General features: G+C 50.4%; 1 protein-coding gene across 1 annotated transcript in view; it reads right to left on the reverse strand.

Annotated features, from left to right (window-relative positions):
• CACNA2D4 (calcium voltage-gated channel auxiliary subunit alpha2delta 4) overlaps positions 1-2,353 on the reverse strand; it is a 123,895-nt gene extending 121,542 nt beyond the window's left edge. The window contains exon 1 of the mRNA XM_035028532.1: positions 2,075-2,353. Coding sequence (XP_034884423.1) covers positions 2,075-2,250 — 176 coding nt within the window. The 5' untranslated portion in view covers positions 2,251-2,353. The remainder of the gene's footprint in view (positions 1-2,074) is intronic.
• Between the last annotated feature and the right edge of the window lie 15,682 nt (positions 2,354-18,035).

Below are 18,035 nucleotides of genomic sequence, written 5' to 3' on the forward strand. Positions count from 1 at the left end.
ACTTGAATTTAAAACCTCACTTGATCTTCAGGAAGAGCTGTCCATAGGCAATGCGTATGTGAGTCTAACAAGTAGAGGCAGGGCTGAGAGAGTCATTAGCACACAAGTGGGAGTTGAAATTCTGAAGGTAGAGGGATTCTCTCAAGGAGATGTGTAGCATGAGAAGAGCTGTGAGTAGAAGACACACCCTGGGGGACACCAACAATCTCAGGGGCAGGCAGAGGGAAAGGATGGCTTGAGGAGGACAGAAGTTTCATTCAGGTGCCCGAGGAGACCCAGGAGACCCAGGAGAGCTCATTGTCATGGAAGTTGAGTCGTGGAGATTCAAGGAAAAGGGAGTCCAGGGAGAGGAGGCCAGGAATGTCTAGTGGATTGGGCAGGGAGGAAACGTTTGGGGATCTTGGTGGGAACAGATTTGGGAAGGCAGTATGAGCCTGGGAGGGGGTGGAGGCTGAGGGCTGAGTGGGAAGGGAGGGCATGGCTGGATGCGAGGGGATGTGGTGTCATTGGGGTGCACAAGACTGAGCGGGGGATTCCACAGGGGAGAGAGGAGGGCTGGTGTCAAGGGCCTGGCAGAGATCCGGCTCCAGGGGAGAGGGTGGGGGCAGATGCAGGCAGGTTTGAAGGCCAATAATCTCGGCCAACTGTCGAGGTTTCTACGTCGATGGTCCAGTCTGCAGTTCTCCACAACCAAGACCTGGATTCCAGCTACCTTTACTCAGCACTTAGCCTATCCCCAATGTCTCCTTCTGCCATTAGTTGGTGTGCGTTCTGAGGATAGAAAATTATTCTCGGGGTGCCTGGGTGGCTCAGTCGTTAAGCGTCTGCCTTCGGCTCAGGTCATGATCCCAGGGTTCTGGGATTGAGCCCCGTATCGGGCTCCCTGCTCGGCGGGAGGCCTGCTTCTCCCTCTCCCACTCCCCCTGCTTGTGTTCCCTCTCTCGCTGTGTCTCTCTCTGTCAAATAAATAAATAAAATCTTAAAAAAAAAAAAAAGAAAAAATTATTCTCAACATCTCCCTCAGCAACAGACAGTCATACGGCCCTGCAGTGGGGGAAGTGTGGGTCAAGCTGACTTGAGTTTAAATTCTGACACTTCCGTTTACTGCCCACGTGAACATGGGGAGGTCGCCTAACCTCTCTGAGCTTGTTTCCTCAACCGCGCAGCACCGAGCCAGGCTTCGAAACTACTAGTAGAGGCTCTGCAACCCAGCGTGAAGAGTGCTGCTGAAATCCACCGCCCACAAAGCTACACACAACACGCATTGTTCAGCCTCCCGGTCCCCAGGGCTGTTCAGACGTGAGGTTGGCAGCTGGCTCTGGCAGCCTGACCATCATGCTGGACTTGAGTGGCCAGACCCGGGTATGGACTGAGTGAGCTGCCCCTGCCATTGGGGTGCTCCGCCCCCCACGTATCTCGGCCATGTCTTTTTTTAATAGGCCCGCCAGAGCAAAGGACTGAAAAACAGACATTCCCAGCAATTCCGCTTTATACCAAAGTGCACATGACTGATAGCAGATTCTTTCCTGGAGCTGGTCTGAGCGACAGGATGCAGAAGGGGGTCTGGAAGGAGGCAGGAAAGGAAGACGACAACCAAAGTCCAATTTTACTCAGCTCCTGGCTGCATCAGCCATTTGGTCGGTTCAGAGCTGCTATACTCTTTCAGAGTGTCAAAACCCCAATTTCCTCACAAATCCTTAGGGAGCTGTGGTGATCGTTTTGAGCCAGCACAGTCCTCACTCCCAGTGGCCTAATCGCAGCGATTATCCTGGAAGGAGCCTCCCTCTGGCCTGCAGGTGCTCGAGCCGCTGCTTGCCTTCCTGAGGCGTGAGGCCCTAGCGATCACTTCTGCCTGAAACCGGCGGGCGTCCGCGCAGTGGCAGGCGGGGCTCCAGAATGGGAGTCCAGTGGGAAGAGGGGAGGGAAAGGGACATTGGGCAGTGCAAGCCCCCAGGGGAGAGCTCGAGGGAGGCCAGAGGTCAGGGGTAGGGGGGTGGGCAGAGGCTTAGCTCTCCAGGGGGAAGAAAGGAAGGCCAGGGCCAGAGGATTCTATGGGGTGGGGGCTGACACTTACGTTTCCAGAGGAATCTTGGTCTGCCCGTGTGTGGGGGACACGAAGGTGCTGGAGAGCAGCAGGAACAGCATGACCGCGGTCTTCGGCAGGGAGGCCCGGGCCACTGGCCACGGGCAGCAGGGCCTCCTGCGGTGGGGTGCGCTGGTGTCTAGGTGGAACCTGGGGAGTCCTGGCATGGTGTCTCTGTGGGGCTCAGGGTGAAGGGAGGGAGAGAAGAGAGTGGCCTCTGACCACCAGCTCTGTCCGCCTGTCACCCAGATCCTTGGGACGTCCCCAGGCCTTCTGCCTTCCGAGTCCTGGCAAGCTGGGGTTCCCCCAGCTTCCAGTCTTGTCTTGCTACAGCGCTTGGCAAGGGCAGGGGCTTCTCTCTGTCCTGCAGAGGAAGAGTGCACAGGGAAGCCGCCCCACCTGACCAGCAGGCTCCAGGAGGGGGCTGATGATCTGGGGGGGGGGCGCGGTTATGACAAAATGAACCCGTTAATCTGCTGGCCTCTCCTCTAATCCCCTGCCTGACAGCAGGGAGGAGGAGGTGGCAGAAGTGACCTCAGCAGGATTACCCTGATTCCAGAAGACAGGGCTCAGTTCATTCCACTAGGGCTCAGAGCACAACCTCGTACTTTAAAGAGGCAGAGCTCTTTCTGTAGACTTGTTCCTTCTGGACCCAAGGGGAGGAAGAGGCTGGCACACTGGTCCGAGAACCACAGGGGACATTTGTCCAGTGCTCTGACTTACCAAGAGATGTCACAAATTGGCATTTTAAACCCGAGAGCCATCCCGGGAGGTCAGTGTCATCATCCCTGTTTTCAGGGGGCCCCTGAGGCACAGGGAGGCTCAGGGACCGAGTTGGGACTCCTGTCTCCAAGCCTGCTGCCTTTTGACGAGGCCATCGATGATGTCAGCATCCTATGTCCCCCACCCCACCCCCCCGTGTGCTCCTGGCTTGAGGCTAGGGGACATATTTGCTGGGAAGCCGAGGAAGCCTCAGGGCCCCTCCTGGAAGGAGCAGCACGTTCCTCTGCCCAAATGTTTCGGTTCTACTTGCAAAAGTAAGATAGTCCAACTACCAGTGGTTAATAGCTCCGTCTCTTGCCATTCCCACTTCTCTGTCTGATTTTCTGTTAGGTGGGTGATGTCTGAGTGCCTGTGGGCATTTGGGAGATCCGGCTAAGAGGAAGTTGAATTGGGGTAACATTTAATTTGGGCTTGGAGGGATATATTTCTGTAGCTCAGTGCCACTTCCTTGTAGAGACGAGTTATCTGCAAGCAGCGGGTGTAGGACTGGCTTCCAGGAACACTCTCATTCTTGCCCGTGTTCAGTATCACTGTGCATCAAGATGGGCAGGTGCAGCCCAAGTTTGTCACCGTGTGAGTGTCCCACAGCACCCGCCATTGGAAGTACGTGGGAGGGCAGGGAAAAATAAGATTTGAGATACACTGAGCCAGAAGCTAGGCTGGCAGATTCTTCCAAAGATCAAACAAGTACAATTGCCAACCAGTTCTCTCGTGTGAGGGAAGTTGTCCGTGTTGAATGTCTGTAATTATAAACAGGTCTTACATTGTCTTCTCTTCAGACAGGGGTGACACAAAACAGAATTTGATCACAATGCTTGTGTCTGTGGGTCCGATCACGTGATGGTGTCACCTGAGCACCGCAGGTGAAGTCCCAGGGTACATGGAACACGTCGCAGCATGCCTTTTAGTGTATCTGTGGCATCCTATCCTGACGAAATCTGCTGGTTCCAGCAAAATGACACACAGCATTGCCGCCAACGCAGAGAAATGCCTGAAGAAGCAAGTGTTCTAGTGACAAAACTCCTACACATAGTCATCAATAAGTCAATGTTGTGGCATCAGAGTAATCTGGTTGCACAATTATTTGGTTCAGTATAAGGTGGCAGCGATTTTTATATGCATTCGAATTGTTCCCGTGAATGCCTAATTTCAGAGGAGTTTTGCATATTTTTCAGATTACAAATCATTACAAATTTAGAAAAAGTACTACACAGGCATATGGGGCAATTAATAAATAAGGAGAATGTGTAATTTTTCTAGGTTTTATGATTTTTGTGGTATTCATCAGGAAGCCTTCTTAAAATGTGTAAATTTGAGTGATTTTTTTTCATTCTAAATATTCGCTTTTATATCTATTTTTGTACTTATAATTTGTATTCCTTTTCTACTGTAGATAACCGGCCCCAAATTCTGCAAGCTTCCGACCCCACAGAACCTGGCCCCTCCCCCACTTTTGGGCACCTGCTCACTGAAGGTGCTGACTTCCTCCAATGTGCTAAGCAAGGAAGCTGCTTAGAAAGCTCTATCCATGCTCATCTTGCTCATTCACAGACGGGGCAGTGGTCCAGGTCCCGCCCAGCCCTTTAGATTTCCTTTGGAAGACCTCAAAGTACTTGTAAAGGAAAACGCTGATGTTACAATGGTGAGTAATGTGATGTCTTCTGAAAGACCCGCTAAGGTAGTTCACCCTACAAGTGCCTAACCAGCTGTCCAGAGACAAACACTTTTTATTTAATTTAATTAATTAATTAATTAATTAATTTATTTATTTATTTATACAAACACTTTTTAAATAATGCTGAAATATATTGCTTTGTATGCATTATTGACTCTGGCCCATTTTGCTCGTTAGGACCGTGGCTCAGAGGTACACGGTGGCATATTGGGAAATACTAGGGATTGTGGTGGGGGCGGGGGACGTGGGGGAAGGCAGAGGACTTGAGAGCCCGGTAACTTCAGAGAGGGGATTTCTTAGCAGGAGTAAAATGAGGCGTGGGAGCAGAGCATAGAGCCAAGGGAATGATCAGGCCTTAGGATAGGTCTTTGAAACTCAGAACCTTCAGGGGCTCATCCCTTAGCTGTAGGCCAGGATGGAGCTTCCCTACCTTCCCTCCTGCCAGCGAGGAGGGAACGGATGCTGTGGCTTTATTTTTTAAGGGCCATGAGGGAAAGAGTATTCCAACTTTCTCTTGGTCAGTCTTTCATCTCAAACCCCTCATGATTTAATCCAACCTAACTCACTTTTCCTAGGACATCTTCTTGGTGTCGGCCCCTCACCAGGCCCTGGAGATGTGATACACAGAGCTGGCACGAAGGTTGGACATGGGACTTGAGATAGATACTCGGAGTCTATACAGGAAGACCGACCTCAAACACTCAGCGAAAGCGAGCTAAGTTCTGTGGTGCAAAAGTGAGGTATTTGAGAAACATCGTAGAGGGAACATTATTTTTTCCTTATGGTGGGAAAAAGGAGGAGGGAAATTTTAGGGAAGCCGACACAGTGAAAGAGGCATTTGAACTGGGCTTTAACTGATGACTAGGAGTTGACCAATTGGAGACTCCTCAATGGATGGTGATAAGGACCCGACAGCATATAAGAAACAGAAGGAACAAAAGAAGGAAACCATGGGCATGTTATGTTGTATATACTTGCTGGAAAATAGTGAGAATATCAGTTATCCATATACTAAGTTATACTTAGTGGCTTAACATAAAAGCAATACTTTCTTTAGTTAATGAGTGAGTTTGGGGGCAGGGCCCAGCAGGGAAGGTTATCTGCACAGTGTTAGCGGGAACAGCTTAATGGGGCTGGAGGATCCACTTCCGGGGTGCTTTACTTGCATATCTGGCAAGTTGGTGCTGGCTGTTGGCTAGGAACTCGGCTGGGGCTAAGGGCCAGGGGACTCAGTTTTCCTCCACATGGCCTGCTCCGACTTCCTCTTCGCGGGCTGCTTAGGGCTTCTCCCGGCATGGTGGCTGGGCTCCAGGAGTTAGAATCCCGAGAGATAGTGGCTATTGTACGCCCTTTGTGGTCTGCTGTGGAAGTCCCAAAGCATCACCTCAATTCTATTCTATTGGCTAGCTAGTCTCCGAGTTTGACCCAGGCTCAGTGCAAGGAGACACAGTCCCTACCTCTCAGTGACAGGAGGGTCAAAATTGCAGACATATTTTAAAACCGCCACAGTGAAGGTCGTAGGGTCAGGGATAAGGGAGGATGGGGAGGGTGGTAGGGTTGGGGGTAAGGGAAGAGAGAAAGGAACAGTAGGAGATGAGGCTGGGGAAAAGTTAGACTATACCTAGATTATGAAGGGATTAAATTAGCTCTTTCTAAAACACGACTCAAATCTCCCCTGCTGTAATTCTCTATTGGAAAGTATCGATTTACGAGTGTGGCAGTACGGGGAACAGGGGGACGGGAAGGAAAAAGAACAGGAAAGTAAGAGATAGAAAAGAGTCTGGTAGCTAAGCTAAGCTCCTTTGTGCGCACACGACAAAGGTACAACTTTGCTCATTGCTCAGTGAGCGCTGGTCACTGAGAATGTTCCCAAGCTCTCCCCTTCAGGGTGAAGCTTGGTGAGAAGTGTGTGCATCCTGCCCTCTTCTGCCCTTGCCCTCCTTCCCCTCCACCCCACTCCTGCTCTCCCCCTCTTTCCACATACCCCTCGCTTTACATTACTTGGTGACTATCCACATGTCCTTGGTCACTCGCTCCTCAAGGGCTAGGTTTAAGCCGGAGCTCATTCATCTCTGGGCTCTCCCTGCCTGAGCAATGGAAGGGCAGACAATGGAACAAATCAGGTCTCCAGGCTTAATTCTACAACGGAGTATGACAAATCAGTGTTTCTCACCATTTCACATCAATTTTTCCTTCATTCATTCTGTGACTATGAATGAGCACAGCTGTATACAAGGCACTGTGCCAGGCTCTCTCTCTCTCTCTCTCTCTCTCTCTCTATACACACATATAGCGAGAGAAAGATTTATTATAAAGAATTGGCTCACACAATTAAGGAGGCTGACAAACCTCAAGCTCTATAGTTGGCAAGCTGGAGACCCAAGAGAGTGGATGGGATAGTTTCAGTCCGAGTCTGAAGGCCTGAGAACCAGGAGAGCCGATGATGTCATTTCAGCCCAAAGGCCAGCAGGCTTGAGACCCAGGGGAGCTGTGATGTTTCTCACGTCTGAAGGAAGGAAAACCCTCCAATATCCCAGCTGGAAGGCTTTCAGGCAGGAATTCTTTCTTACTCATGGAAGGGATCAGCCTTTGTTCTATTCAGGCCCTCAGCTGATTGGACAAGGCCCACCACATTAGGGAGGGCAATCTACTTTACTCAAGTTTGTCAACTTAAAATTAATCTCATCTAGAAACACACTCACAGACTAATACTGTTTGGCCAGATGTCCAGGCACCCTGTGGCCCAGTGAAGCCGACACAAAATTGACCATCACGCTCACTTTAGGCTCCAGTAGTAGCTGCTTCCTTTCCATGACTTGGAAAGTGTGAACAGCTCAGCTGCTCCTAAGCCGTGGGTTCCTCTTGTGTTTCCTCTACATCCACACCTTTGTAAAGAAACTTTCCTCCAATTATCCCAGTATGAGTGTCCCACATGCTTCCTGCTGGGCCTCTGTCTGCCAGCTGGGCTCCCTCCCTCCGCTCTCCCCCCTTCAGTCTATTCTTAGTACAGTGACTGAGGGCTCCTTTTGTAAGTCAGACCATGTCGCTCCTCTGCTCAGAAGCCTCAGTGGCTACCCATCTTACTTAGGGTAAAAGCCAAAGTTGCTGCCACAGCCCACAAGGCCCTCCATGGGCTGACCTGGCTTCCTCCCTGGCCTGTCTCTGCTGTCTGCCCTCACTCAGAGGCCCCCTCCACAGCAGCATCTTGTTCCTTGAGCGAGTCTGGGCCGCTCCCACCTCAGGGCCTTTGAATAGTCCCCGCTGTGTCTCTGCTGCCCCGCTGCCCCTGGGCGGCTGGCTCTCTCACTGCCATCAGGCCTCTGTCAGGCAGGGTCCCTGGCAGGAAGAGATGGCATACTCGAATTGAGTGGCTTGAGAGGAGGGTAAGAAGGGGGCTATTTACAGACGTATGGACGGGGCACTGCTGTGTCCCAGGCTGCAGACAGTGGGCACCCAATCCCTGGGCCCCAAGGGACGAGGGGAAGGAAGTGAGCTCTGTGGAGATGACATCCCACGGTGGCCTTGGGATGCAGCCACCTGTGCGGACCCCACCCAGAGGGGACTTGAGGAGTAAGTCTTCCTCCTCTCATCTCCTGTAGGTGCTCCCAGCTGCTAAAGCCACCTGGAGGCTCCAAAGAAGAAGTCCGTTGATGTAGCCCCCTGCCCCCAGGTCCACCTCCCGGGCCAGGAGAGGCAGAGAGTACGGAGGGAGGAGCAGATAGAAGATATCCAGTATAGGATATTTCGCAAAAATCACCTCGTACAATGACGTTGCTCTGGAATTAGATATGGTGGGTGTGGTGTACAACTTTGTGGATATACTGAAAACCACTTTCCCGTGGTGACTTTTATGGTGGGTGAGTTACATTTCCATTTTTTTTTTAAAGATTTTATTTATTTATTTGAGAGAGAGAATGAGATAGAGAGCATGAGAGGGGGGAGGGTCAGAGGGAGAAGCAGACCCCCCGCCGAGCAGGGAGCCCGACACGGGACTCGATCCCGGGACTCCAGGATCATGACCTGAGCCGAAGGCAGTGGCTTAACCGACTGAGCCACCCAGGCGCCCCGACATTTCCATTTTTTTTAATGTTTTATCAGTAAGTAAATCCTTCTGTGGCTACAGGATCTAAAATTTTGCCTGTCTTCAACATTTCCTATCTCTCTTCCCAGCATCATCTTGCTTTTGGCTTTCCTTGCATTTTTTTTGCTTAGGGGTTGCCATCAAACATACCACATTTTCTTATGACTTGTGTTCGTCTGTTGTCCACTCCACTGGAGTGTAGCCTCTGAGAAGAAAGGTACCGTGGTCTGATTTTCTCTCTGCTGCATTCCTACCACCTCCTAAACCAGTGCTCAGTGCAAGTAGGTGAACACGTGTGGAGTGGACGAATGGTTGGAAGTGGAGGTGCTCTGGTAAGAGGTAGTTTGTGGGGGGTCAGGCCAGGTCCAGCCTGCTCTTCCCCGTCCTCCCCTCCCAGGGCCCTGCACTCAATCTGGAAACCACCACATAACCATGCAAAGACATTCACTGCCCTTTCCTTCTGCAAATGAGTCTTGAGTGGCTCATTTCATCTTCAAATGACACAGAGGACATCACAAAGGACACCTACAATATTTGTACACCTATGTTCCTAGCAATGTTATTCACAATAACCAAAAGCTGGAAGCAACTCAACTGTTCATTGATGGATGAATGGACAAGCAAAACGTGGTGTATCCATACAATATACACAGAGGAAGGACATTCTGACACAGGCTATAACTTGGATGAACCTTGAGGACATCATGCTAAGTGAAATAAGCCAGACACAAAAGGACCAGAGAGGTATGATTCCACTTATGTGAGGTACCTAGAGTAGTCAGATTCAGTAGGATGGTGGCTGCCAGGAGCTGGGGGAGGAGGCTGGGGAGTTTAGTGTTTAATGGGTCCAGAGGTTCAGATTTGCAAGATGAAAAGAATTCTGGCAGCTGGTCTTGGTCACACAACAATGTGAACGTACTTCACACTACCGCACTGTATACTCAGAAACAGTTAGGATGGTAAATTTTGTGGGATTTTTTTAGCCACAATTTTTTTAAGTGGGGAAAAAAAGGGGAAGCATCTACAGCTGCCCTGAGCAGAGCCAAGAGTTTGGACACCCTGCTCTGTCTTCCTGAGGCTGCTTCCCATTTTTAAAACTTCCATTGCTAAAAAATACTAGCTCTGGCTGGACTCTAGAGCTTTAAAAAGGAAAATAAATGTTCAGATTCCCAGTGCCTTTAATCATGGCTCGGCCACTTCTTACTCCTAATGCGAAGGGAGGGAGGAACAAGGCCACTTAACAAAGTGCCACGGTCTCCCTCAAACGCGCCTCCCCCAGCCCGGCCACACGCCCGCCCACCTGCCCCCCGACCACAAAGAAGCACCGCGTGAATGCAGGGGACACCCGGTTGTCAGCCTGGCTGCAGCCTGGATTTGCCAGGGCAGTTGCCTGTGGGACATCAGGCCAGTGACTCGTCACTTCTGTCTGGAGAGTCTGAGGCACATCAAAGCATCAGGGCAGAGGGCACCAGGCTAATTAGAGGCTGGCCAGGCAGGCAGCTGGAGAGGGTCATTGGGGAGCCTGCAGGGTCTCTAAATACCTGGCCAGGTGGCTTGTTAGAGGAAGTGTGCATGCGTGTGTGTGTGTGTGTGTGTGTGTGTTCGGGCAGGAAAGGGGGTTGGAGACTGAGGCAGAAAGCAACCGCAGGAGGAGGGCCCTGAGGGAAGGTGGGGCGGACTTGGTGGTAAAGGATCTGGTGAAAGTCCACAGTTCCCTGCGTCTCCCTCCTGCTCGCAGCCCTGGGGGGAATGTGGGAGTTCTCAAGAGGCAATTCAGGCTGCAAGGAACAGGCTTGGAGAGGAAGGACCAGAAGCAGTGCTTGCTGAGAGGCACCAGCCACAGGCCAGTAATTCCCTCATTTTACCAACAAGTGAGAGCTTGTGATGAGCCAGGAGTGTGTGCTCCCAGTTCTGGTTCTGGGGGACTCAGGACTCCCACATGCAGAGAGTGTGGCAGTGTGACACTGTCCACAGGGATGGCAGCCTCATTGTGGAGACACAGGCTGGGAAGCAAGTTCTCTCTCCTCAAACCTGGTCCATCTGTTGACCGAGTGGGCTCAGAGTCACCGTTGCGGGTCTTGGTTTACTGCTTTGCGATGCCCCCAAAGGCCCATATGCTCTTTCTTTCTGCCCTTTCCTCCTTTGCTTACTGCCTTCATCCTTATGCTTGTTATTGTCACAAGAGGGCTACTGCCATTCCAAACATCACGCCTGAGTTCAAGGTAAGATGAAAGCGAAGCACCATGCCAGATGCTTTTGTTCATTTTTTAACACAAGGCAAAAAAAATTTTTCCCAGAATCTCACTCACCCCCTCTGCCAGCAGACTTAGGGTTCTGATCCATTGGCCAGAAGTGGCTCAAATAATCACAATGGGTGGCAAGGTAGATTGGAAATATGGGAACAGGATTGTTCCACCTGGTTTAATAAATCTTGATGTCTTGCCTGGTGCAGGGCATTGTTACCATGGAAGAACAGGAGAATGGGTATGATGTGGGCAACACGTCCCCCTCAATCCCCAAGTAGTAAATGAGATTCAGCATGTGAAGCAGAATCAGCACTTGGCCCTCAAAAACATTCTCTATCATCATCTACATATAAATTCTCTTCCTGTATAAGGATTGACAGGCAGACCGTACCTCCCAGGACACTTTAAGGGGAACTGGCGAAGGGTAGGCCCCCTCTTTTTCAGGGGAGAAGACAAGCTATGCACGGAAGGGCAGAGACGGAGAGGACTCAGTTGCAGGGCGGGAGGGCCCATGGTGTCTGGGAGCCTTTCCTTGGCCTTCATAGTTCGGAGCCCCGGAAAGGCCTGCATCTGCCTAGGGATCAGGACATCTGGTTTCTAATTCCTGCCCTGCTGCTAGTCACCTGCACGATTTAGAACTTGAACCTCTTAATTTTGTCATCTATATACAATGATGTGGATGATTCTTGTAAGAGGGGATCATGTAAGATGGTGGACGCGAGAATATGATGTTCTGTGCAAAGGTAAGATGTTGAATCCTCGGGGCAAGAAGCAAGGTGCCAACCTCAGAGAGTACCTCAGGGCCTTAGTGGTTTGGGAGGCTAGTAAGCACACACTCGCACATACAGACACACACACACACACATTCAAGCACATGTATGCAGCACATACAGATGAAGGGAAATTTCATACACATTAAAACATATGTTAAAAAAAACCATATGTAAAGTGTCTGTCAGATGTGTCCACGTAGCAAAATTTAACAAGTGGGACTGCATCAAACAAAAAAGCTTCCATGGGGCGCCTGGGTGGCTCAGTTGGTTAAGCAACTGCCTTCGGCTCAGGTCATGATCCTGGAGTCCCAGGATCGAGTCCCGCATCGGGCTCCCTGCTTGGCGGGGAGTCTGCTTCTCTCTCTGACCCTAACCCCTCTCATGTACTCTCTCTCATTCTCGCTCTCTCAAATAAATAAATAAATCTTTAAAAAAAAAAAAAGATCAAAAAAGCTTCCATGCAGCGAAGGGAACCATAAACAAAATGAAAAAGCAACCCACAGAATGGGAGAAAATATTTGTAAATCATATACCTGATAAAGGGTTATTATCCAAAATACTTAAAGAACTCATGCAACTCAATAGCAATAAAACAAAACAAACACCCCCCAAAACCAAAACCCAAAACACCCCCTCCCAAAGCACACCACAATTCTATTGAAAAATGTGCAGAGAATCTGAATAGACATTTTTCCAAAGACGACATACAGATGGCCAACAGGTACATGAAAAGATGCTCAACATCACTCATCATCAGCAAAATGCAAATCAAATCAAAACCACAATATTACCTCACACCTGTTAGAATGGCTATTTTCAAAGACAAAAAGAAGGGGGAACCCTCATACAGTGTTGGTGGGAAGGTAAATTGGTGCAGCCACTATGGACAACAGTGTGGGGGTTCCTCACTATCTCAAAAAGATATGTGCACCCCATATTCATTGCGGCATTATTTACAATAGCCAAGACATAGAAGCAACCTAAGTGTCTGTCGATGGATGAATGGATAAAGAATATGTGGTGTATACAGTTGATCCTTGAACAAAGTGGGAGTTGGGGCATCTGCACAGTCAAAAATCCACACATAACCTTTGACTCCCCAGAAACTTAACTGCTAATAGCCTATTGTTGACCAGAAGCCTTGCCAATAACATGAATAATCCATTAACACATATTTTGTATGTTATATGTATTATATACTGTATTCTCACAAAAAGGAAGCTAGAGAAAAGAAAATGTTATTAAGAAAATCATAAGGGGGGTGCCTGGGTGGCTCAGTCGTTAAGCGTCTGCCTTCGGCTCAGATCATGATCCCAGGGTCCTGGGATTGAGCGCATCGGGCTCCCTGCTGGGCAAGGGCCTGGTTCTCCCTCTCCCACTCCCCCTGCTTGTGTTCCCTCTCTCGCTATGTCTCTCTCTGTCAAATAAATAAAATCTTTAAAAAAAGAAGAAGAAGAAGAAGTAGGAAAAGTAGGGGTGCCTTGGTGGCTCAGTCGTTAAGCGTCTGCCTTCGGCTCAGGTCATGATCCCAGGGTCCTGGAATCGAGCCCCGCATCGGGCTCCCTGCTCGGCGGGAAGCCTGCTTCTCCCTCTCCCACTCCCCCTGCTTGTGTTCCCTCTCTCGCTGTGTCTCTCTGTCAAATAAATAAATAAAATCTTAAGAAAAAAAAGAAAGAAAATCATAAGGAAGAGAAAATACATTTATAGTACTATACATGTGTTTATTGAAAAATCTGCATATAGCCAGGCTGGGGTCCAGGATGGCACTACTCCTTGGCCTTGTGGCTGTGGCTCCGCAGTGGCAGCCACTGGGCAGGCCGTGGGCAGCCACAGTGGCCTGAAGTTACAGCTGCCTGGAGGTGCAGCCCTTGGCCTTGGGCAGCTGTGGCCACACACGGAGGCACCAGCCTCGGGAAGTCACAGGGCCAAGGCACCACTGCAGGCAGGGGTTCTCACGTGGCCTGAGAGTGGCCAGAGGCCAATGGCTCCCCTGAGCTGCCCCAGAGACTGGCATGAGGCAGACTCCAGGGAGGAAGGTGCTGGAGTGCTCTGCATGGCAACACCCCTGCTGTCTGGGCCCACTCTTCCGCTCAGCTCAGCCTCCTGCCTGCCAGTCCTGGGCGCTGGATCTGACCACCCTGTGGGCACATGAGGTGACCTGCAGGTCTGCCCAGTCCTGCCCGGGGGCTGCCAATGACCTCTATGGCCTCCCTGGCCACTCAAGGGCAGCAGGTGCAACCTCTGTGCCAGTCACCTTTGATTTGGTTCTGTGGAGAATGGGGTGGGCAGTCGTGAATAAATGCCTTGCGGCTTTTGCCATCCATTCTTTAAAAACAACCACATACACCTGGGTGGCTCAGATGGTTGAGCGTCTGCCTTCGGCTCAGGTCATGATCCCAGAGTCCTGGGATCGAGTCCCGCATCGGGCTCTCTGCTCCTTGGGAGCCTGCTTCTCCCTCTGCCTCTCTCTCTCTCTCTCTCTCTGTCTCTCATGAATAAATAAATAAATAATCTTAATTAAAAAAAAAAACCAACCACATATAAGTGGGTCTTGCACAGTTCAAACCCATGTTGTTCAAGGGCCAACAGAATATTTTATATATAAGATGGAATATTACTCAGCCATAAAGAAGAAGGAAATTCTGCCATTTGTGACAACATGGATGGAACTTGAGGGCATTATGCTGAGTGAAAGAAGTCAGACAGAGAAAGACAAATACTGTATGATCTCATTTATACGCGGAATATAAAAACTGAACTCACAGATACAGAGAACAGATGGTGGTTGCTGGAGGCAGGGGGTCAGAGGTGGGTGAAACGGATGAAGGGATCAAAAGGTACAAACTTTCAGCTAGAAAATAAATAAATCCTGGAATGTTGTGTACAGCTTGGTGGCTATAGTCAACAATACTGTGCTGCATGTTTGAGAGTTGCCAAGGGAGTAGATTTTAAAGTCTTCATCACAAGGCTCCTGGGTGGCTCAGTCGGTTGAGCACCTTGACTCTTGGTTTCAGCTCAGGTCATGATCTCGGGGTCGTGAGATCGAGCCCCGCACCAGGATCCACGCTCAGTGGGGAGTCTGCTGGAGATTCTCTCTCTCTCTCCCTCTGCCACTGCCCCTCCTCACTAAAAATAAATAAATCTTTAAAAAAAAAGTTTTCATCACAAAAAAAATTGTTCACTAGACTTACTGTGGAGATCGTTTCACAGTCTGACAACTATCAAATCATTATATTGTACCCCTGAAACTAATAAATGTTATATGTCAACTACATTAAAAAAGAAGAGGAAGATGGGCCAGGGACACACTGTAAAGGGTTTGTCAAAGTAGGGGCAAGGATGGAGAGCAGATTGGGGCTGAGGTCAGTGGGCCCCAGTGAAGGGGTCCTGGCCATTCTCATCACGTCAGGCCAACAGGCAGTGTCCAGGAGTCTCTCCATGGGGAAAAGTGGAAACCATGTGGCTCCCTTTGGAAACTACCTCATTGTCCTCAGCGGGAGACTCTCCTGCTAGGATCGCGTCACTTAGAAAGACCTCTGAGTCACTTCTGTTTGTAGTGTTTCTACTTCTTCCAGGACAGGCAGGAAGCTGGCCCCAAGCAGTGAGACCAGGCTGAAGAGAAAAGGGGGTGGGGAGCAGAGGGGCCCTGGGCAGCACTCCAGGGAGAGACCTCTAGGTGCCTTCTCATGGAGGGGGCAGGAATCCTGGGAGAGTCCCTTAGAAGTCCGCTGTCTATCTCACCTGCAGAGGTGGGGGCAGCCTGCAGCCTGCCTGGGTCACGTCCACCCCAGCAATGTCAGAATGAGCACCTGGCCTGGCAGCCACGATGGGGGTGGAAATAAGTCCCACTTATTTCCGAAAAAATTACAGAAGCTTAAATTTAGAATTGTTCGGCCGTATTCCAGCAATGCGAGTCTCAGAACCTGGCCCTGTCATTAAAAATACCGGGGCCCGCGCCAGCTAGAGCAAGGTTCTGGAAGCAGGTGCCGAAACATAGCTGTGTTCAGCTAGGAGCCCCGATGCTAAGTCCTAGGGTGGCCGCAGGCGGGGGGAGAGGGGGGAAAGCAGTGAGGGTGGGTGGTGAGCGCGGCTCCTGGCAGGGAGTGCAGTGTTTCCTTAGAGAGTCAGACCGGGTGCTGTGACAAACACCTGGTCCAGGCTGGAAGTTTGCTCAGAAATTGCAGCGCGGAGCTTCCCAGGGACGGCATTCCAGAAAGGCCAGACAGGGCCTGTCAGGGCCCACTGGTGGCCAACACCCAGGGTCGGCGCTCTCCACGGCAAAGCAAAGCGAGGAGACCCTGCAGGAGCCAGGCCTGCTGTCCAGGGCTTTCTTGAAGCATTCTGCAAGGAAAGTATGGCTCACCAGTGGCACCGCTGTGGGATTGAGATGAACCCATTGACCTTAGGCAGTTCTCATCTACTCCATTCTGAGTGGGGAGAACTCATGAGTCAGGCAAAGCTTTGTCAATTTACTCGGGTCAAGAAACTGAATGAAGTGCCAATGCTCAGTGAAGAGTAACTTGCCCTCATTAATGGGTTCTCGCTCCACTGGCCAGCCATCCTCCAGAGGGCCAGTCCCGTGCCTTGCCTTGTGGAGCTCATGTTCCAATTCACAGCACCCTTGGGAATACCCCACAGGATCGGGGAAGGGGCTTCTGCCTCTACATTGGGGAAACAAAGCCACAGAAGGTCAAGCGGCAAATGAGAGTTGGAACTGCTCTCATTTGGGGGGAGGGGGAGCCCTAAATTTCCTCCTCAGTAGAATGAAAGGTAGTGATACTTGCCCTGCAGGTGTCGGGAGGATGTGAGATGATGCGCTGCCTGGCAAGCGCTCTCTGAGTCCTGTGGTCACCACGGTGCTCCATGTCATTGTCACAATCCCCGTACCCCTGGCCACAGTCCTTGCTCAGTCACCCATGATGCAGGTAGGCGGTCTCACGGGAAGCCTGCAGCACATCCCTGGGGTGGGGGTGGGTGACATCTGTGCAGTCTTTCCTCTGCTGGCGTCAGCAACTATTCTGGAGCGGCGGAATGAGCGCTGGGGGTGAGGAAACAAAAGGCAGTTATTGGTTCTGATGAATCCCCGAAGCATTTTGGGGGACCTTAGCTAGAGCTACGCACAGCTAGAGGTTCATCCCTATAAGCATCAGCCATGTTCTCATTTCTGAGAGAGAGAGACAGAGAGACAGAGAGAGAGAGAGAGAGAGGAGGTGCAGTGGGAGGAAGGGAGGCAGATGGGAGGGAGGGAGGAGAGGGACCAGATGGGCTTGCTGATAATTAGGTGTGTGTTCAGGCTCACTTGTCCATGACCACTGGCCTCTGGGTCTCTTGGGTCTCCATCCTTTAGTTTCACAGTCTTGCTTTCTTCCTTCATGGTCCCCACGAAGAAGCCATGCTACACACACTTTTTTTCTGCAAATGGTCCTCTGGGACCCCACTCCTCACTTTCTCCCACTTCCCTAACCCTCCTCGATTTCCTCTCTTTGCCTCCCCATTCTGTTTCTCCTCTTTTCCTCTTTCTCAATGGCTCTTCGTGTCTTGCCAACACTCAGCAAACCTTTCTTGAGCACCTAGTATGCACCTGGCGCTATGCAGGGCCCTGAGGACTCAGAGCCATGAGGATGATGGTAATTTCTTGCTCCGGAGGAAGCTCACAGGCTGCTGAGGAGGCAGACACAAAAAATTCCAACCTAATAGGGTAGTGTGGGGACCCAGAACTGGAGAAGCTAACTCTCCCTGGATCTTTGCTCTTTGTTCCACACAACCCACTTTATACTGCTGTGGTGGCAGATGAAGTCTAAGAGCAAGCCCAAGTGTATCCCAAATAGCTGGTGGTCTACTAGGCCCTAAGAGCGGAGAGTAGACTCTGCCTAGCTCTTATCTTCAGGGAGCTATTGGAAGGATGTCCTAAATATGCTCAGGGTATGGGAATGGAGTGGACATCAGTTAGTGCTTTTGACCAAAAGTAACAGAAAACCCCTATTCAACTGGCATAAATGATGACAATTTAATATCTTACAAAAGAACTCTAGATGGTTCCAGAGTTGGTTAATGCAGCGGCTCAAAGATGTCACCAAAGATCCAAGTTCTTTCCATCATTCTTCCCTGTCATCCTGTTTTTTGGAATGTTCTCAATCTAAGCTCCCTTCATGGTCACAAGATGGCAGCCATTGTTTAAGGCATGACGCTCAGACATGATAACATCTTGAAGGAGATGAAGGACTGGTTTTACCTGGCATCTCTTACCTGCGAGGCACATTTGCTGCAGAAATCATCCAGCAGACTTTTATTTTTCAACAGCCAGACTGCATTCCAGGCTCAGGCCCTGAAGGAGCAATGGGCAAGGGAACGGGGACTGCTACAACTAGCTTAAAGCAATCTTGGCTCCCTTCCC

Source organism: Mirounga leonina, unplaced genomic scaffold, assembly GCF_011800145.1.
Source record: "Mirounga leonina isolate KUSES-001 unplaced genomic scaffold, KU_Mleo_1.0 Mir_201, whole genome shotgun sequence".
NCBI classification, from domain to species: Eukaryota; Metazoa; Chordata; class Mammalia; order Carnivora; family Phocidae; genus Mirounga; species Mirounga leonina.